The sequence below is a fragment of the Mercenaria mercenaria genome, chromosome 3, assembly GCF_021730395.1.
Source record: "Mercenaria mercenaria strain notata chromosome 3, MADL_Memer_1, whole genome shotgun sequence".
Lineage (NCBI taxonomy): Eukaryota > Metazoa > Mollusca > Bivalvia > Venerida > Veneridae > Mercenaria > Mercenaria mercenaria.
Genome location: NC_069363.1, coordinates 67,772,986 through 67,796,010, shown reverse-complemented (window position 1 = coordinate 67,796,010; position 23,025 = coordinate 67,772,986). Strand labels below are relative to the sequence as shown.

The 23,025-nt window shown below is 35.9% G+C and overlaps 1 protein-coding gene across 1 annotated transcript in view; it reads left to right on the top strand.

Annotated features, from left to right (window-relative positions):
* Positions 1-1,497: 1,497 nt before the first annotated feature.
* The window catches only part of LOC123524480 (ribonuclease H1-like), a 74,562-nt gene continuing 53,034 nt past the window's right edge, over positions 1,498-23,025 (top strand). The window contains exon 1 of the mRNA XM_045302697.2: positions 1,498-1,641. Within this exon, the coding sequence (XP_045158632.1) occupies positions 1,523-1,641 (119 nt within the window). The 5' untranslated portion in view covers positions 1,498-1,522. The remainder of the gene's footprint in view (positions 1,642-23,025) is intronic.

Here is a 23,025-nt window from a genome sequence, read left to right as displayed (position 1 = left end):
TGTGTTTTGAGATGTTTTTACATAAAAAAACATACGATTTTCTGGCAGAATCATACATTTAATTTTTACCGAGGTGCAGACGACAGTCATGTACTAAAAATATTAACGGGTTGGTTTTTCCAACAAGACAGTGGCTTCGATTCCGATTCTCTAGCCACTGCCTTCCAACAATTATTTGTGTGATTTCATTACTGAACAAAACTTTTCTTTAAAATATTAAAAATTCATTTCAGCTGGTGAATTATTTCTTACAACTGGGAATTTTTTGCTTCAAATTGGTATAAAACATGTTTGACAGTCCTTGGTAATTATCAACCCAATCATAATGATAGTGCTGCGAAGAAAGTCGAAAAATTGATTTTTTTTAAAGCGGGAGAATTATGGTTTTGGTCGGGAGACAGGAGGCAAGGTGAAAAAATCGGGATTTTGACCCTCCTGTGTATTGATACACTAGCGCGTAATTCCGTGAAAAGCGGTGTAAGGTCCCCAGTAAAATTAAAGGGTTTGTCCTAAACGAAAAAAAAACAACAATGGACAGAACTAAACACACTTGAATTTAGAAAGGGGATCTGAGGTTATGGAGCCTGCATATCACAGGAACTGCCAGAAGACAAAAAACAGGCACCATATCCAAGGGGTGGTTATACAATACTTAAGGATGACTATTCGTAATAGGCCTCAATTTCAACAAAAGCATATAACTAGATAATGTAAGCTGTGAAAATATCAAACGATAGAAATAAGGTGCATATTGACAAGTTATATAGTGACAGAAGTTCTCAAAAATTTCCTTTAGATTACCTCCCCTGATAAATTTGGTTTTTCATGAGTTATCTCCCCGGAAAACTAGAAAAAAAATTCTCCTTTTCCCTAAGGGGAATTTTAGATTTCTTTTTGACGTTACAATGCAGCTTTCTCCCACAAAATTTTCTCGAAACTCAAGCTCAGATTCTCATAATCAAAGAAATTATATATTTCCCATAGGCATCAATGTTAACTTCAATACCGATTATCTCCCAAAAAAATGATAAAATTCGAAAAATCTCTCGGTGAAACGTTTTTAATTTTGAATGTTTTTAAAGTGACCAAATTTCATTTAAATATTACCATCCAGTTACAAGATATTAAATATGGCTATTACACCATGTTATCCTTAAAGCTATGAAAGCGGGAATATTGGAATTACCCAGGCCGAAATGTTTAACCTTAGAAGCAATCAGTACAAACAACACAACGTAAAAGTCGTGCTGAACGATCTGAGAAGATCGAAATATAACAGCCCTGATTGAATTTACAAGGAGACTTTTTACAACCGCCACACAGCACAAACAACGCTGCTGTGATAATAAAATAGAAAAAGTGGAAACTCCACAGGTCGCTGAACATGACAAAAACGAAAATGTTGCAGGCTAGGTTTGATTAAACCGTCCACGCCCTAGTTTTTTTTTTATTTTCGCGGTAACAACCTTACTTTCGCACTTTAAAATAGGCCTACTTTGCTCATTAGAGAACCAGGCTGGAAATGTTTACTGCCCGACAAAGTTCGAGATTCGTTCAGTATTTTAAGTCTTTTCTTGTCACAAGCAGTATGCCGTTTTATGCTGTACGGACAGGAAGAATTCCAGGTGTATATAAAACTTGGTACGTCCTGACATATTTTTAATGTCTTGATATGTTTTCTATATTTCGTCTCCAAACTGTAGTCACTATCGGATAACAAAATTTTCGGTTGTTCCATAATCATGATACTGGTTGCCGACCCAGATTCGGACAATTTCACAACCTTTTCATCTGTCATATTTTAATTTTTAATTCAAGATTCATGAAATGATACCTGAATCAAGTTCAGTTCTTCGGTGTCGCTAAACACATTTGTTTGTATATAAAAATAAACTGAACACGTCACTGAGGTCCGAAATAGGGTATCGTCGCACCACGTAATTTTACGCACACCTATTTCGACGCCATTTTTGTTTTGACCTCGTTCTCGATGAACTTGGGGTTTCCGATGACGTAATTACTCGGTGTAACGACAGAAAACATCATGGTTACTTTTACCGATAAAAAAGTTGGAAAGTTCAGGAATTGAAGATATTTATCAACTTACATTTACCCTATACATGATTTTTAATGTTTCTACTAATGCAAATTTTCATCCATTTTAAAAACGTGCCAGTGGAAGCTTAGATTAAAAAAGTTTCTGGAAATTTTGTTTTACGTCTGCAGCCGACTTTAGTGCTATCAAGGTCACATCACTGCCATGTGACATATGTAGTCGCACTATTTTATGCACTGTTTTGGAAGGTGTACGCATTATATATCAATGCCATCATTACTACACACTTCATTTTTTTCTCTTGTCAAGTAGACTGTGAACACTGGGTTCATCTAAAGTTTTGTATAAAACAAAATGTGCCAAATTCCTCTGTAAACACTGCAGTCCAGAAAAATGAAAGAAAAAACATCAGACAGTGTGTATAAAAAAGCAGAGTGATTATTTATGTTCATAGCCTCTTATGTTCATGAATGTTAAAATGTTTTCAGATTTATTTAAATCATTTGGCCTTAATATTGATTATCTACTTGCACCAGCTTTTGTGTCAAGTTTTATTGCTGCATCCATGACAGTTATGGTGTAGCACATTACTTATAGTGATTGCACAAATATTTAAGCCAATCAAAAGCTTCGTTACAAGTATCACGTAAGATGCGTCAAAATAGGTGTGTTAGAAAAAAGTATGGCCGACCACACTAGTTGTTGTTTACCTTTTGATTTCTGGCAGTCAGTTGTTTAGAATAAGATGTTATTGGTATGATTCAATGCATAAAAGGTTAGTGCTCATGCAACATCTAATGGAGTCACGTATGTTACTGAATGAAAAAGCGCGGCCAGGTTGCTTGTTATGTGCGTCGAAACTGGTGAGTCTGGGATACATAAATTTAACGTTTTCAGCGTGTTGCAGGACCCAGAAATCGGACAGTAGGAAAAAACTAATTATCATCACTTCTGTTTGGCAGAATCACGTTTAGGTTGGTTTTAATGATAAAAAGACATTTTAAGTATTATTAACCATTTTTACATTCAACTGTAAATGTTTGATGCTGCTGAGAGTTTGAAAAATCCAGCTGGCCTATATACGACACAAAATTTTAGGTAAAACAATTTGGTTTAAACGCATTTAACTCGTGGTTTTAATGGGAAAACATTGATACTTGTTTAATAACACGCAATTTTCTTGTCGGCATTTAGCAGATTGTAGATGAGTTCCCCTTGAATTATGTTGGGGCATCAAAACATGTATGCGAATGCGCACTGAAAGCACATGCAGCTTCCCCCCTGTGAGAGCTGTCACAACATTTCGTGAACAAATGTAAATATTCCATTTTTGAAAGTTTAACTTACTGATTTGCAATTATTGCAGATGATGTTGCACATAATGCAAGAGTCAGTGTACTTGTCAAGAAATGATAAAAAATTACGCCAAAATAAGCGTTTACGTGACTGTTCGATTTTCTGGGTCGTCCGAAATTCTGGGTCACCAACCAGTAGAGTCTAATCATAAATAAATTGCTAATAATAACTGATAATTTCATATTTATTAATATGAAATTAGGCGCTGCCTATCTGACGGGAAAACCTAGTCATACAGATTCTTTCTTCTTTCTGCATATTTCTGGTATTTTCAGTTTTGTCAGTAAGCCTATTATGATGGTATCAAGTCAAAACGTCCCCTAGTCAAAATGCCCCCTAGTCAAAACACCCCCCATTTAGTTCAAAACGTCCCCCATTCAGTTTAGAATTTGGTTAAAACACCCCCCTAATATTTTTTTTGTATTATTCTTAATTAATTTTAATTAATTCATATATTTTATAAATTATCTTTTTAATTTGAAACTTCTGGATTGTGTACTGATAATACACAAAATTGATTTATTAGCTCCTAAAATAATGCAATCAACACCTATCAACTGTTCATGGTTGTGCATTAATTGAGCTGTGGGCTTAATATTAGTATGTGCCATAAACCCATTAATCACCAGTAATAAGGTGTGAACATTTGTGAAGGGAAAATCTTTTCTTCTATACAATCAAAATGTGTATAGAATGAACAAAATGCTGATTAGAGTTATAACTTTATTTATAAAACATTAATAAAACATCAGAACAGTCACTACTGCATATTTACTAAGTAAAAATAACATCGCACTATTCATTCACTGTTTTTCACCAAGAAGTCAAATTCACAATATCATATATTATTTTATTATTATTATTATACCAGATTTGTTGAACGCCCTTTTCATATGAAATATACGGTCGAGGGCGCTTTACAGTTAAACATGTGACATATCACAGATATGTAGGAAAATCACAAAACATGACGTATGCAATCATAAAACTGAAACTGAATAATTTGCTGTTCCAGTGTTCGTAGGTAACTCCAGTCTTAGTGAACCATTCTGGGATCGTAAGTCTATTTTTGGTTGGTATACATTCAACATTCTCTTGATATATACTGGACCTTTGTTATGTAATGTTTTATAGGTAAGTGTTAGGTTTCTGAATTTGATTCTGTACTCTACAGGTAGCCAGTGGAGATCTTTCAGGATAGGAGTAACACGGTCATAGCGGGACGATTTTGTGAAGTGGCGGGCTGCTGTGTTTTGAACGAGCTGTAGTCTTTTAAGATTTGTTTTCGGTATTACATGCAGCAGCACATTAATATAGTCCATCCGTGATGTTACTAGGGAGTTTAATTACTAGACATTTTGTTGCGTCAGTTGTTAGATATTTTCTTATGTGACCAATTTGTCTGATCTGACCAGAGCACGATCTGGATACCGAGTTTATGTGCTGTTCCATGCCTAATCTCGTGTCAAGAACATACATGTCAAGTTCCCAGGACAATTTTCCAGGAGATATCAGTTGAAAATCCAGGAGATTTGATGAAAATCCAGGAGTTTTATCGACCGGCATTTTTTGGGAAATTTTAGGTCGAACATAAAACTGTAAAACAGATTAGAACTAAACCATATCCTTTCTGACTTGATTAATTGATTTGGGCAATGATTTCAGGGGTTGTAATTTGCATTTTATCCTTATCATGCTGGACACTATTAATTCTGCCGTTGTGACCAGTGCAGATCATGATCAGCCTGCACATACCTGAAGTCTGATCATGATCTGCACTGTATGCCATTCAGTCAGTCACCTCTTTTAACAGTTAACGGTACTGTCCAAATTGAAAGATGGGCAAGTTCATTATAGAAATTTAGCCCGGTAAGGGTTTAAACATGTTTTTCAAAAAAGTTTTTATTCAAATTTATTCAATTATTATCTTTTAATAAGCAGAGGAGAATAGTATCCAGTGAATAATCTGCAGGTCTTTTTGACATTCCTAGAATTTTAGCCCACAAGCAGTAGCTAAAATAGATTGAAAATGAATCTATTTCACCATTTTGACTTTATATAGTTTTAAAAAATTAGAGTTAGTGTTTTTTTTACTCAATAAAAATGATATAAAAATACAAAATCATAGCTGTTAAAAAATGTTTAAACCTATTTCAAGTTGTTGACACTTCTGCCATCGGTGGTAATGATTCCCATCACTCCAATTTATCTACTCAATTTCAAATGTATTCAAATCTTTTCCCATCTAAAATTTCCATATCATGACATTATGTAAACTCGCCAATTAACACAATCTAAAAATAGCCCATACATACACCTGTCTACTGATGTCATCAGAGCGTGACCTTGTTAAACTTTTATCGATAGAGTGATAAATTACGTCAGCCACAGTGTGTATATTTGATGCTTGGAATTTTGGCCACTGGAATGTAAAAACTGTCTGGCTAAGGCTGGCATCTGTCCAAAATCACACTAAAGGTATGTTTATTATGGAAAAATGATTTTCCGGGAGATATTTAAACTTTCCGTACGTCCGGGAAATTGGGTCTGAATCCGGGAAACTCCCGGACTATCCGGGAAACTTGACATGTATGCAAGAATATCACAATATTAATTCAAAGTGTTCCAGCTACACAATATCAAGAAGTCCAGTTCATGTTTATGCTACTTAATGTTTTTATCACAATTATTCCTCATCCTGAACTGTTGTGGTGAGCCTTGGTTTGTAAATGGTGCTCATCTTTTTTAGCAAGGAACTTGCAGGCCTGTGTGGTAGCTGTAAAAGACATAAGAAACGTTTATAGGAGATAGAAATCACAAATTGTGCATAAGTAACTGAAAAAAAATATAGTAAGAAAATGAAATGACTGAAAAGAATGTTAATATCTTTTTACACAAACTATAAATAATAAAACCTTTTTACACAAAATGCCTTCGGTGACTTACTAGCATTGTAATTCTTGAAATAGTGAAGATAATTACTTCAAGTTTTAAGATTTGAAAGATAAAAGAAAGTTATTAATGAATATTTTGCTATCTTAATTTTGATTTTTGTCACTAATACAGGTTTCCTCATGGAAAGGCCCATATTTCTTCATTATATCATGATTTCTTTTTAATTCTGGTACTTGTAAATAAATATTTATCATTTATTTCACATATGTTTTTACTAATCAATTCAATATACAGAATCTGTTGATTGAATTAACACCTATTGTAATCTGTTCCTGTTATAACACATTATCTACTCTGATTGGATTAACTTGACAGTGCATTGATTACTTGTATATTTGAATTTGTTTGCTTTTCATAATGCGATTATGATCTCATACATGTGATAAGTTCAGAATCCCAAAACTGGAGGTTTGCCATTTTTCAGCTGGAGTTGGGGTCTCAAAACTGGAGGTTTTTTATCGACATATATTACGCGCACGGACACAAAATTTAGAGACAAAATCCAACATTTTAGGCCACACAATAACGCATAACCCTACACCAGAAGAAACAATCCTCAAAACTCCTGATTTGAAGTTTTATATAATGTCCAGTATCTCTGTTACATTCAAAGCTATTGACTATTATGCCCCTTAAATACTGGCAAAGCTTTAATTGCCCCTTTTACTGTCATAGCTTTAATTCAGAGTCAATCACTGAGAAAAGTCGAGCATGCCGTCTTACAGAAGCTCCCTCTTGTTCTGACTAAGTAACTTTCTTGACAGGTTAAATTTGTAGAAACAAAGTCTCAATTTAGGGGTGAAATGGTGGTGAACATGCATTAACATTATTCTAATCGAGGACTGAAAAAAAAACGAAGCTCTAAATTGGTCTGAACACAACTCCTAAATTAATTCCTTACCCCACCCACTTTCGTATAAAAATGCTGATCATTAATGATTTTGACATGAAAAACAGAAAACAGAAATGCATCAACATGTCTTTACCCTTACCAAAATAATGTAGATTGATATCAAATCAGTGAGTGCGTGTTTTCATCCATTTTCAATGAAATAAGTCCGACTTTATTAGCAAATTAATTTTGTAAACATTGGAAGAAAATGGCGTAACTGCATAAGGGGAAATAACATTCATTTTCTAAAAATAGTAATGGGTTGGTTTTTCCAACAATTATTTATGTGATTTTATTATTGAATAATCAAAAAATCATTTCAGCTGGGAATTATTTCTTATAACTGGGAGTTTGTTTTTTTTTGCTTCAAATTGGTAAAAAATGGAGCCTAAATGGCTTTGAGAATAGACCGATATTCGGCTCCGTGAGACAGGTGGAAAAGGCCCAGCTTGTCTAATCCCTTATCAAAACAATCATGTTACCAAAATTCACCTGTGAAAAACAACTCTTTCCTCCAGCTACATGTGTGTCAAACATGTATAATACACAACAGTCCGTGACACTTTGATTTACTGATTTTTTTTTTTTTTGAAAAGCGGGAGAATTATGGTTTTGGTCGGGAGACGGGAGGCAAGGTGAAAAAATCGGGATTTTGACCCTCCCGCGCGGGAGATCACATGTATGATGATCTGTATATTGTTTTTGTTTTTTCTTTCTGACCAGATTTTCAATATTTTATAAAATAAAATAAAGATATTATTAAATGGTAAAAGGTAGTTAATCAGATTTTGGCAGAAAATTACGTATTTGCCGAAAAAGTAGTTAGACCATTTGGAATATGATAAGTATTCCACAAAAGACATTTACTGAAGTCTAGTAATTCAAGAAATCAGTAATAACAATAACATGAATATAACTTACCTGTGTCACAGGTTCTGTGTTGCCCGTTGCCACATGAGTCGCAGACAATGGCATTTTGACCTGGTTTGACTTTGTTCCTACACTTAAGGTTCAAGTAAAGTGTTTGGAGACCACCCCTTAGGTGAATTTTGATTTTGGAAATTTATTCTTCGAAGACCATTTCTATTTATTATAAATATACTGAATTGTTGAGAGGAAGGAGGGAATACATTATACAAAGGTAAGCTTCTTTGAGAATAAGTATTTTGTCTAAAATTACACGTACTTCGACCATCATGGTTCTATTTTGTAGAAAATATCAAACTCGCAGGATGGCGAGCGGGTGGGCGGGCGGCGTCCACAGACTTTGTCTGGAGCATATCTTCTAAATGCATGGAGGGATTTTGATGAAACTTGGCACAGTTGTTCACCATCATGAGACTGAGTGTCATGCGCAAGAACCAGATCCCTAGGTCTAAGGTCAAGGTCACACTTCGAGGTCAAAGGTCAAATTCAAGAATGACTTTGTCCGGAGCATATCTTCTTCATGCATGGAAGGATTTTGATGAAAGTTGGCACAGTTGTTCATCATCATGAGACGGAGTGTCATGCGCAAGAACCAGGTCCCTAGGTCTAAGGTCAAGGTCACACTTAGAGGTCAAAGGACACAAGAAAGAAAACTTTGTCCGGAGCATGTCTTCTTCATGCATAGAGGGATTTTGATATAATTTGGCACAAATGTTCACCACCACGAGGCGGAGTGTCATGCGCAAGAACCAGGTCCCTAGGTCTAAGGTCAAGGTCACACTTAGAGGTCAAAGGATACAAGAATGAAAACCTTGTCCGGAGCATTTCTTCTTCATGCATAGAGGGATTTTGATATAACTTGGCACAAATGTTCACCACCACGAGACGGAGTGTCATGCGCAAGAACCAGGTCCCTAGGTCTAAGGTCAAGGTCACACTTAGAGGCCAAAGGTCAGATACAAGAATGACTTTGTCCGAAGCATTTCTCTTCATGCATGGAGGGATTTTGATGTAACTTGGCACAATTATACACCATCATGAGACGAAGTGTCATGCGCAGTTCCCTTTTTAGAATTACTTCCCTTTGTTGTTACTATAAATAGCTTATATTGTAACTTTTTCATTACTAGTCGTAGGGAAAAATCGAGACCACTTTTCTGTAGTACAACATGCATGCTACATCCAATTATGAGGTGCATTTTGACCAATCTCTACCTGGTAAAGATTTTTGTGTGGACTTACAATTTTTTTGGATTTTTTTTTTTTTTTTTTTTTTTTTTTTTTTTTTTTTTAAGATTACCTTCCCTTAGTTGTTACTATAAATAACTTATATTGTAACTTTTTTATAATTGACCGTAGGGAAAAAACAAGACCACTTTTCTGTGGTACAACATAGATGTTACTTTCAAATTTTAGGTGTATTTTAAGGTATCTCTACCTGGTAAGGAGTTTTTTTGTGGACTTAGAAAAACAAAAGACTTACAATGATTACTAAACAACGACAAAATTAAAATTCCATTTGCAAATACAGGTGCTAGAGTAAAGAATTTTGCTGTGACGGGCGTATATTGTGACATTCTGGCACTCTTGTTAATAGTTATAACTTTTTTCACATTATTTAATTGTTGTATAGCGGGTATATGTTTATCCTTTAGTATAATAATGATAGCCCCATTGGGCCTAAATTAAAATTAAGTTTTTTTGCCCTTTACTGACAGACCCGAGATTTGGACGCCGACTCAAAATATTTTATTACAAAAATCGAATCAATATTTTTTTTATTGTTTAGTGTCAGCGCAGTACCGCAATCTGTTATCTTTTCTTGATTTAATCTTTGCGCTACTTTTGTCCTTTGCGCTAATTATCAAGTGGACGCTGGACAAGCGTTTGTCAGGAACTCATAAATGGATGAAAAAACATTGACAAATTCGGGCGTTACATTCGCCGTTTCTGTGCAAACACCTGACAAAAGTATTAAAAATTATCTCAGAAAAGTAAGTCTATACGAAAGGTGGTACGATGTGTTTGAAATGTGTACTGAAACTCTCAATTTCCCGGATAGTTACTACAGTGACTTTTGCGAAACTTGTGGCAATCGATGTTTCGTCCTCAAGTACGACGATCGAAGTCTTTCATCCAGATCCGTATGATGTTATATCAACTTTAACTGATTTTGATATGAGTTTGAAATTTGTCACATTTAAATTTGAATCGGATAGTTTGAAAGAAGAAACCACTAGCACTGCCCCAAATTGGGGGTGAAAAGTCTTGGGAGGAACAGTCTTGGGAGGAACAGTCTAGGGGGTGAAACGTCTGACACCCAAATGCACCTATAGGTCACCAGTTACAGAAGTACTAATATTTAAAACTGTTCAGTATACACCCTTCAGTACATACCTACACTCGGCGCTATGCGCCTCAACGATCATGCCTTTGCTGTCAATTTGTTTCTCTAATACAAATTTCTGAATCCGGGAATGCACAGTTTATTTTCAGTTATTTGTTACAAATAGTTTTTAAAAAGACCAAAAGAAAAACACAACAATTTACACATTAAGCCTGCGTAACATCATGCTCAACCTCATGGTCTTCTAATATTCTTTTGTAGTATAGCTACCGGAACTTACATAATCCTGTTATCCTAAACACTGACTATTGCAATTCTTTTAAATGCCATTATTGTCAAACGACACTCTTTTAGCACAAATTTTGGCCCACTAATACAGCTATGGTAAACCTCTTGTATGTGAGAATGACAAACAACCATTTACATGTAAAATTCTTATTTCAAATTCATTCTAAAAAGTTCTTGACCAGAATTTTATCCATAACACAAACACTCTTGGTCGAAATTCAAGAAATTCAATTTAGTTTACCTAACTCCTAACAGTCTGGGGCCTTTTTATGCCCCCAAAGGGAGGCATACTAGTTTTCAACTGTCCATCCGTTCGTTCGTTAGTTCGTCACAACGTTAACTTTTTGCATGAAGGCACTTTACTCGCGAACCACCCAGGACCTTCAGACATCACATGCTGATAGTACTTATTGGGTACACCACCCCTACTGACTTTGGGGTCACCAGGTCGAAGTTCAAGGTCACAGTGGCCAACGTTAACTTTTTGCATGAAGGCACTTTACTCGCGAATCACTTAACCCAGGACCTTCAAACTGCACATGCTGATAGTACTTATTGAGTACACCACCCCTACTGACTTTGGGGTCACCAGGTCAAAGGTCAAGGACACAGGGGCCAATGTTAACTTTTTGCATGAAGGCACTTTACTCGCGAACCACTTCACCCAGGACCTTCAAACTTCACATGCTGATAGTACTTATTGAGTACACCACCCTACTGACTTTGGGATCACCAGGTCAAAGGTCAAGGTCACAGGGGTCAACATTAACTTTTTGCATGAAGGCACTTTACTCGAGAACCACTGCACCCAGGACCTTCAAACTTCACATGCTGATAGTTCTTAATGAGTACACCACCCCTGCTGACTTTGGGGTCACCAGGTCAAAGGTCAAGGTCACAGGGGCCAACGTAAACTTTTTGCATGAAGGCACTTTACTTGCGAACCACTTAACCCAGGACCTTCAAACTTCACATGCTGATAGTACTTATTGAGTACACCACCCCTACTGACTTTGGGGTCACCAGGTCAAAGGTCAAGGTCACCAAGTCAAAGGTCAAGGTGCTGCAGGGGCATTTGTCACCATTAGTGACAGCTCTTGTTTTGAATATGATTAAGGTTACTTTCTTACCTGGATAGGGATCGTAGTTAGGGCCTCTCAAGTTTATAGCCAACATTTTTTTACAAATGTAAAACTCTAGTCAGTTGGTTGATTTTTTGAGAAAGTAACTGCAACATTGGTTAACAATATACATTATTGATTTCTGTTCTAATATTTGCAAAAATTGTGATAAATATCATTAAAAAAAATAAAATTTGGCCTAAAAAAAGAAAGAAAGAAAAAGAAAAAATGCTTCTCACAAGGTTTGAACTCTGGACCTCGCGCATGTGAAGCATGTACACTAACCACTGGACCACGAGGAACTATGATGTTGTTGGTGATAAAATTATATATATGAATAAATTTTGTTACGGCAGCGTGTCTTAATTCGTATTACTTTGACATTTTTGAAATTATTGGCTTTTCTACATTAAAAAAATTAATTGGCGATGATTTTGTTATTCCAACACTGCTGTAATGTACATTATTATTCAATATTGGAAACAGAAAGCGGGCCGCTTGAATCATCCATAAACTCGTTACATGAAGAAACCCGAATAACACCGATTTGATTAATACTGCGAATTTTCAACTCGTTAGAATACGATAGTATCAGAATAATCTGTTTTCTTTTTCACATATCTGTAATGGTAATGTGGTGCCCGATCGTTCATAAGCAATTTTATTTTATCAAATGTTGTCCTGATAATTATGTACTGCGTGAACTGCGCGGCAGCAGTTCCGGGAATTATGGATAGAAACAACAACAACAAAAAACGGTGAAGGTATAGAACATATTCCAAAGTTGAACGGTATATAGGTTTACTTTGACATATACACGTACACAACACGTCTGATGTCATGTTCGTTTACCGCATCTGTTTCCCACGCTGAGATTAAAATTTGTTGCAAAGTGCATATCTCAACGTAATTAAGCATAAAATAAAAAGAAAATTTGTTTGTGTTCTTTTATGTTGGCTTCAGTTTATTGGTCAATTCAGACTTGTTCCCCTTAGATTTTCTTGGTTAGGTACCATCTCTATCTATAATAGTTGCAAACAAATAGCAGTTTTAAGGTATTTGCCAGTTAAAATTAAAATTAATATTTTGTGAGCTTTTGTGATCGCCCTGTGTCCGTCATCGTCCGTCCGTCGTCAACAGTTTGACTGTTAACACTCTAGAGGTCACAATTTTGGCCCAAACTTAATGAAACTTGGTCAGAATGTTACCCTCAATAAAATATTGGATGATTTAGATATTGGGTCATCTGGGGTCAAAAACTAGGTCACCAGGTCAAGTAAAAAGAAAAGCTTGTTAACCCTCTAGAGGTCACATTTTTGGCCCAATCTTAATGAAACTTGGTCAGAATGTTACCCTCAATAACATCTTGGACGAATTCGATATTGGGTCATCTGGGTTCAAAAACCAGGCCACCAGGTCAAATCAAAAGAAAAGCTTGTTAACACTCAAGAGGTCACAATTTGGGCCCAATCTTAATGAAACTTGGTCAGAATGTTACCCTTAACAAAGTCTTGGAGGAGTTTGATATTGGGTCATCCAGGTTCAAAAACTAGGTCACCAGGTCAAATCAAAGGAAAAGCTTGTTAACACTGTAGGGGCCAGATTTATGACTGTATCTTCATGAAACTTGGTCAGAATGTTAATCTCGATGATCTCAAGGTTCAATTTGAATCTGGGTCATGTCGGGTCAAAAACTAGGTCACTAGGTCAAATCAAAGGAAAAGCTTGTTAACACTCTAGAGGCCACATTTATGACTGTATCTTCATGAAACTTAGTCAGAATGGTAATCTTGGTGATCTTAGGTCAAGTTCAAATCTAGGTCATGTCGGGTCAAAAACTAGGTCACCGGGTCAAATCAAAGGAAAAGCTATTTAACACTTTAGAGGCCACATTTATGAGCATATCTTAATGAAACCTGGTCAGAATGTTAATCTTGATGATCTTTAGGTGAATAGGACAGGGGAGCGGTACAGGGCCTTCATGGCCCTCTTGTTTTTATATTAAAAACAATTCATAGCGCAAATTAGGGCCACCCGGATACGCACGAGAGAAAGTTAAGCTGGGTATGAGAAAGGATAAGAGATTCAACCTTTTTCAGGGCTCACACTGGCCTCCAAAAAATAATAGCCAACTTTTTAACCTATGAAAAATTAATAGCCAAAATTGATGCGGATCTTTGCGTGCAATTTTTATAAAAATAAAAATGATAAATTTCAACATATATACCTTCTTAATTACTTTAAAAAGTAGCAGGCCCCAACAGGGGGTGTGGGAATCGGGGATTCAGGGAAATTACCTCCTAATATTGGTGGTGGGGTCCCACTATAACAGTTTAAAATGCTATATTCTGATGGATTTTGATGGCATTTACAGGACACATAGTTTGTGTAAGGCAGCTGAAATTGTTTATATTGACATTATGGACTGGGCAATGGCTCAATTAGCCCCATTCATGCACACACAATAAGGACACAGTTGCACACAATGGAAAGTTTACCAAGTCTTTGAGTATCATTCATGTTTATACTTTTTCTTTATACAAAAGTGTTTTCATGATTCTTTTGACCATAACTGCACTTAAATTGCTCGAAAAGTAAAAAACAATCAAGTCGCGAAAATACGTGATATTTGGCATCTATGCACACTATTGAATTGCAGCTTTTTGTCAAGAAGTTTTTGATGCTTTATTCAATAAATATACTAATTTTAAGTGTTTTAGAATGTTTTTACTTACGCTAATTACAGTATGCAAGCACATTTATTTGTTGATTTTTTTAGTTTGCCTGTATCGGCCATGTTTCTAAAAATAGAAACAGGATTGGGTTTTCCGATATTTTTTTAATTAATGTGCAAAACAAAAAACATTTATTATGCCAGAATTGTCTTGGTAAAAAAAAATAGACTATTAAAAGTATATGGCCTGTAATATTTCAACAAATTCGCGTTCTTTACAAATTCTGAAAATTCGAAAAAAAATATTTTTTTCGCTTCGAACAATTTCATTTTAGATTAAAAACAGATACAGATCTAACCTAGATCCTGATTAAAGACATTTTGAAACCGTCGACAGTTAGGTCAGTTTATAATATGTTTTTAAAGATAATTAAATTAGCGGTAACTATAGATGGCAATTTAATTTTTCATCTGGAAACTGCCCGTACATATTGGTTTAATTGTCGTTTGCCGAATATAGAGTTGAAGAAAATTTGCGCTGGCATTTTAAAATGTTCCAAAAAAGTAGCCTGCCAGTTCAATCTGATTGATAGCTAAATAAGTAAGATTAACTTCCGGTTATAATCGGTTTAATTGTCGTCTGCATCATACCGCCTTGGGCAATGTTATCGGCATAGTTGACACGTGTTTGGAATACACGAGGTAATAAACAGTCCGCTCTATTGATTTTCGCGGGTTACTGTCTCACTTGGCATAATTATTTATGTAGCTATTAAATAAAATAATCGCCAGTTCCTGTCGCCAAAATAAAAAAATATTCGCCATTTAAATAAAATAATCGCAAATGGCGATAATGGCGACTGACAGCGTGAGCCCTGCTTTTTCCATTGTACGGGAAACATTAGTCTTCAAATCACCCAAATTTAGGGAAGCTTAAAAACATTAACTTACGCTTAATACTCAAACATCAAAAATTATGTTTTAATTACTTTGTTTATAGCACTGGAAGTTAATGTGCCAATTGTTTTCCTGATCATCTTTTAACATTTTTTGAATTAACAATGAAACTTTTTTTTCTAAAAATACCACTAGATTCTACTACTGTGAACTTGGCCCTAGTATTTATTTTTAGCTCACCTGCTCAGGTGAGTTATTGTGATCGCTCGAAGACTGTCGTCTGTCTGTCTGTCTGTCTGTCTGTCTGTCAGCATTTAGTTGTGTATGCAATAGAGGCTGTATTTTTCAGTTGATCTTCATGAAATTTTGTTAGAATGATTGCCTTGATAAAATCTAGGTCAAGTTCGAATATGGGTCATCTGGGGTCAAAAACTAGGTCACTAGGTCAGATCAAAGAAAAACCTTGTGTATGCGATAGAGATGTATTTTTATGCCTCCCTTCAAAGAAGGAGGGGTATATTGTTTTGCAGATGTCGGTCGGTCGGTCTGTCAGTATGTAGACCAATCTGTTTCCGGATGATAACTCAAGAACGCTTGGTCCTAGGATCATGAAAGTTGAGAGGGAGGTTGGTCATAACCAGCAGATGACCCCTATTGATTTTGAGATTAGTAGGTCAAAGGTCAAGGTCACAGTGACCTTAAACAGTTAAATGGTTTCCGGATGATAATTCAATCTTGAATGCTTTGACCTAGGATCATGAAAGTTGATGGGGAGGTTGGTCATGACCAGCAGATGACCCCTATTGATTTTGAGATCAGTAGGTCAAAGGTCAAGGTCACAGTGACCCAAAACAGGTAAACGGTTTCCGGATGATAGAACACTTTGGTCTAGGATCATGAAAGTTGATAGGGAGGTTGGTCATGACCAGCAAATGACCCTTATTGATTTTGAGGTCAGTAGATCTAAAGGTCAAGGTCACATTGACCCAGAACAGTTAAACGGTTTCCGGATGATCTTAAGAACGCTTGGGCCTAGGATCATGAAAGTTGATAGGGAGGTTAATCATGACCAGCAGATGATCCCTATTGATTTTGAGATCAGTAGGTCAAAAGTCAAGGTCACAGTGACCTGGAACAGTTAATCCATTTCGGTTGATCTCTTGTTTTTGAAGTTACAAGGTCAAAAAGTAAAGTTCCTTCTCAGATGAGCGATTTAGCCCAATTTTGGCCACTTGTTTTTACACCAAGCATCCCTAACAAAGTACTTTTACCCCCCTCCCCCATTTCTCCCTCTACCCTCTAAACTAATTTTTTTATGCCCCACACATTTAGGGGCATATAGTGTTGCTGCTATCTATATGTGCATTCGTCTGTACGTACATCCAGAAATCTTGTGTGTCCAACTCCTCCCACACTATTACCCTGATTTGCTTCAAACTTTCATAGATGAACAAGTTCCTTAAAGGAAGATTTTTTTTTGTGACTATTTTTACCACAGTTACGGCCCTTTGATAGTTTTTATGCCCCCGAAGGGAGGCATATAGTTTTTGAACCATCTGTCTGTCTGTCGGTCTGTCCGCAATTTTCGTGTCCGGTCCATATCTTTGTCATCCATGGATGGATTTTCAAATAACTTGGCATGAATGTGTACCACAGTAAGACGACGTGCAGTGCGCAAGACCCAGGTCCGTAGCTCAAAGGTCAAGGTCACACTTAGACGTTAAAGGATAGTGCATTGATGGGCGTGTCCGGTCCATATCTTTGTCATCGATGGATGGATTATCAAATAACTTGGCATGAATGTGTACCACAGTAAGACGACGTGCATTGCGCAAGACCCAGGTCCGTAGCTCAAAGGTCAAGGTCACACTTAGACGTTAAAGGATAGTGCATTGATGGGCGTGTCCGGTCCATATCTTTGTCATCGATGGATGGATTTTCAAATAACTTGGCATGAATGTGTACCACAGTAAGACGACGTGCAGTGCGCAAGACCCAGGTTCGTAGCTCAAAGGTCAAGGTCACACTTAGACGTTAAAGGATAGTGCATTGATGGGCGTGTCCGGTCCATATCTTTGTCATCGATGGATGGATTTTCAAATAACTTGGCATGAATGTGTACCACAGTAAGACGACGTGTCATGCGCAAGACCCAGGTTCGTAGCTCAAAGGTCAAGGTCACACTTAGATGTTAAAGGATAGTGCATTGATGGGCGTGTCCGGTCCACCATATCTTTGTCATCGATGGATGGATTTTCAAATAACTTGGCATGAATGTGTACCACAGTAAGACGACGTGTCACACGCAAGACCCAGGTCCGTAGCTCAAAGGTCAAGGTCACACTTAGACGTTAAAGATCATTTTTCATGATAGTGCATTGATGGGCATGTCCGGTCCATATCTTTGTCATTCATGCATGGATTTTAAAATAACTATGCATGAATGTGTGACACAGTAAGACGATGTGTCGAGCGCAAGACCCAGCTCCGTAGGTCAAAGGTCCTAAACTCTAACATCGGCCATAACTATTCATTCAAAGTGCCATCGGGGGCATGTGTCATCCTACGGAGACAGCTCTTGTTTCTATTATCCTTTCCACCGCCATAACATAATAAAACACATAAGTGTCAGTAGCATCAACATTTATTACACGAAATTCATTTTTAAAATATTTCTGAAATGTCTAGGTCTGTAGCTCTCAAATACGGAAATATCTGACAGCCTAGGCATATACTGACACTTAAGAACAAATCAAAAAGGACCTTTTGAACGATTTGACGAAGTTCCAAAAATCTCCATATACAGTCGACATTGTATAAAGAGACCGCCCGAGGGACTGCTAAAAAGTGGTCTCTTAATGGAGTGGTCTCTTAATGAATTTCAGTCAGGTGAAGAGAAAAGATATTTTTAACTGTTAATATAACTGTATATATCATGGGCATACATATATGTATATAAAATGTATATACATTTTACAAACTGAAAATTATAACTTGATTGTTCGTCAGTTCGACTGTTACAAAGGTTAATTGCATCCAGGCAGGTGCAAAATGTACTCGCTAATTACACAGGTGAAGAAATACCCGGTAGGAATTTAGTACCAGGTTGCTTAATAGATACTTTTGTTAAATATTTTTCCTGTCGGGGCTCCATTAAAGTGGTCGCTAGTCGTTTAATAAAAAAGGCGTTTAATGGAATAAATTTATGTACTGAAAACGTTTGGGAGGGATTTTGACCGGTCGTTTAATACAAAAATAGCTTAATAGAGGTGGTCACAAGTACGATGTCGACTGTACTCCTGCTCCATTACGGACCCATGTGGGATTTGTGTTTATTCTGAGTACAAATATTTGTTCGTGCTGAAGCCCAGGTATTTAAAAATTGTTAGAAAGGGCTGAAAATTGACTCCTCATTAGCAAAAAAAAAGTAGTCCATGTGCATACATTTAGACTGGGTGGCCCCAGTGCGTGAACCCTGGCTATTGACCAGTGCAAATGTGGCTTTGGTTTTCAAGTTAAGCCTGTGTACTTTCATTTTCTTTACTTTCGGAAAAAGCTGAAGGTAATTTTCTTTGTCGAAAACATATGTTTACCAGGCGAGATTGTTAGCCCACCATCATCAGATGGTGGGCTATTAAAATCACTCTCGTACGTCGCATGCTATTTTACACATAGGCGATTTCGAGATACATGTTGATGTGCATGCAGCTATTTAAATTATGAGTAACTGACGTCCATGTATGTTTTTACTACAGTGATTAAAAGATTTAAATTACATTTTTCCCCGTTTAATTTTTAGAGAATTTATAATCGTAAAATACATAAAATATCGAATTATCATCAACAAAAATGACGAAAAATGTAACGTTACGCGTAACAAGATGTTAGTACGGCAGTCGGTTTTTTGACGATAAATCTGTCAATTTTAAAGATATCTGGACAAAATAACCAGCAGATGACACTGAATTTTGCCGCGCATCATTCAATGCGTTTATTTTACGTCATTTCCGTATTTACTCGCTTTAACAAAACCTTGACGGCTTTTTCTACAAGCGTTACGCTCGTCATCCTGGTGCGTATTTATTCTATTATACTGTAATAATTTATCGGAAAAAATACCAAAACTTATACTATCATAAAATGCATACATTAACAATTATGTACATGTTTAAATCAATAATCATTAACAAGTATTAAACGACTACGGTATATTTTAAAAAATTACATACTGAAAATGTTACATCAAAAAGTCCATTTCAAAAGTGAGTTTCCCCATTTTATGCGAGTTATTATTGAAAGTTGGCATTGATCTTTATAGATGGCTAAAAGTGCATTGTATGAACTTTCTAAAGATATCTGACTTATCTTGTTAGTATAAAACTTTCATGAACCATCATTCTGTGAAAATATTACATCGTTTACAGTAAAGCTGCAAATATTAGATTGCATAACGTTACGTCGTATAATTTCACTTTGCTGTACATAAAAACGCAACGTCTTTGATGATTTTATTAGCTCGATTTCCATTAAATAACTTTAAAGTATTTGGTTCATTTTACAAATTTGTGACGCATATTATAGATCTTTATTATCTTTCTTCTATATTTTCAGTATCTTCGAAATAATTTATTCTGAACATTGTGCCTAGAAGTAAACTTAAAGTATGAACGTCTCATCTATGATAATTTGAACAAATCACTTTTACATTTAAATCTAAGGTCCAGTCCAAAAAAATAATGTTCTGTAAGAAAATTGTACTGGACCTATAAAGAAAGAGAAAATTGAATGGCAAGCGTCATTTTATTTGATGTGCCACGAAAATGGAAGTATTTTTAAATTACTTTCTCAACGAATTTATATTACATATTCCTACAGACCTACCATCTATGAACTAATCAAATGTTCTGTTTCCCGTTTAGTTTTTCATAAAAACCAGTGTTTTAAGTGGTAATTTACAGGTCTATATGAATGCATTACATTCGAGGCATTGTAATTCCGTGATAAGATTAAGGCGATCAGTTAGCCTACGAAGTTGAAATAAATAAAAGTAATACTTTTTATCTACACTTAAGTTAGGACAATTTCATTTTGCATTTTCGCTCGGAGTCGATTTTACATGATTTTATCATATCATATACGCATATGCATGTATGTATCATAATTATACAGCTTTCAAAAGTAGAACAGTCACTCTTGGATACTTTTCTAATATAATAAATCAAAGAGGGGAAAATTATACTTTTATGTTCTAATGAGCACACAAAAAGAATAAAAATCATTAGGCACAGTCATGGTGTCTTAATTGATAAATTTCAAATGAAAAGAAGTCTGCTTCGTCCGCAGTCCTTCACTCACATGGTCACACAATAACTGCTCCCTCGCTCCCTCACGTAGGTCATTTTGCTGGTTTTTGATGTTATACAGCAGTAATTCGGTCAAAAATATGCTTCCGCAGTGTAGCGTAGTCGTTAAGATCCCTAATAAATGGAGTTTTTTTTTTCATTTTAGCGCATTTGTGCATAATTCCGGGAAAAAAAGATACCTTTCATTATTGTTTTTTTTTCTTTTTAACTTTTTATTACTCTAAAAACGAAAGTACGGTGTTTATTCTGCGGATCGCTTTCTGGAATGCGGCAATATGAGGGTACTTATCTTCAGTTGACTTGTATTCAACTGCAAACTTATAAACACCCTTTTTTCTTTTTCGTTTTCTTAAAGCATATTCATGAATGTCTTTTTGGAAATAGGTCTATAACGGAGTGAAAAACTAGAAACTGTATCAAAAAGGACCTGAAGCAGCTGAATTGTATATTAAATTTCTTTCATAAGTATATAACCTAGATTAATGTATGCTTTGACATACTTATCTTTATATATCATTCCATTGTTGTATATTTCGTTTGCTAATATAAAATTCGAAAAAGTTCGTACAAAGCTTAGTGTCCGAATTTTAACTATAGCCGTCCAATTTTTAGTGTTTCGTTTATTTTCGCTCTATTTTTTACGAATAAATATGCAAGTTGTGTATTATTTACTGCGGTAATAATAATAGGTATAAATGAATATACATAACAAATAATGAAACGCAACATTCAATCGACCATTCAATCCATCCGCGTGTCTTTTTGCAGTCGAATAGCTGATGAGTATGCAAGAATTCATGACCAGTTGGTAATTATTTACTCGATCATTCATTTAGTCAGCCTGAAAGATTTGTTTCTTCAGTATGTCCGTTTATCTGTCTGTCTGTCTTACTAGAGATTATGTCGGTCAGTATCTATACGTAGTTGATATACAAACGTTATGAATTTTGTCAATGATTACTCTATCTTATTGATATTTACACAAATGAAGTGTGATACCCCCTCCCCACATCCCCCACCCCACCCTTGTCTGAGCATTGCGGAGAGGCGAGAGTGGTACCGCCAAAAGAAAAAAAAAGCACAGAAACAAACGGCCACTTGAACAGAAACGTGAATGCTAGATGCAGAACTGTGACTTGTATCGGATGTGAAGTTTCAAGGCTTTCCGCACAAATATAAAATATAAAAAGCTGATTTGACATTTTGATGCTTTACATGTATTTTGAATAGATATAAAGAAATCATCAATCTTTGATACCGAACTATGTTTTTTTCCTGCTTATAATACGCGGTCTTTAATAAAGACAATAAACAAAATTTAATCGATAACGCCGTTATTTATTAATTTATTATGATAGTGCACACAATGTCTATAGATCTAGGTAAGTTTGTCCAAAGCACTGAGATTATTAAACTTTTTTTTAACATTTTATTTCATTTTGAGCACGAAACATTTTTCATTTGTAGTGTCACACATGATGTGAATAAAAAAGGTGTTATTTAAACAGTACTTAAGCTGGTTGAGAACTGGTTATAGGGCCTAAATAATTTCTTTATGAAATAATAACTTCCCAATCGTTGTTTAACGTAGGATAACACGTCTTTTGATTTCGTATGCATAAGAATATATGAGCCGCGCCACGAGAAAAACAAACATAGTGCGGTTGCAACCAGCATGGATCCAGACCAGCCTGCGCATCAGGATCCATTCTGTTCGCTAACAGTTTCTCTAATTTCAATAGGCCTTGAAAGCGAAGCGTATGGATCCCGACCAGACTGAGCGGAGGTGCAGGCTGGTCTGGATCCATGCTGGTCGCAAACGCACTATGCTGGTTTTCTCATGGCACAGTTCATACTGATTGATATATTGTTTCGCATAAGAAAGAAAAATTAGGGTTATTCTATGATAAATCACACTTGGAATTTGTTATTTCGATTCTAATCAGACATACTAGTATTAACAGTGTTAGAAAAAAATGGTAACTACGTTTTACGACCGTGCTACGCACCAGGATTACAATTAAAGAATATGCAGATTTATCTCAACGCATTTTTGTTATTTATTTTCTCAATTAGTAATTTGTACGTCGAACTGATGTCAAAATGACGTTACGCATTTGTGCAAAATAGCGTGCGATGTACGTCTGCG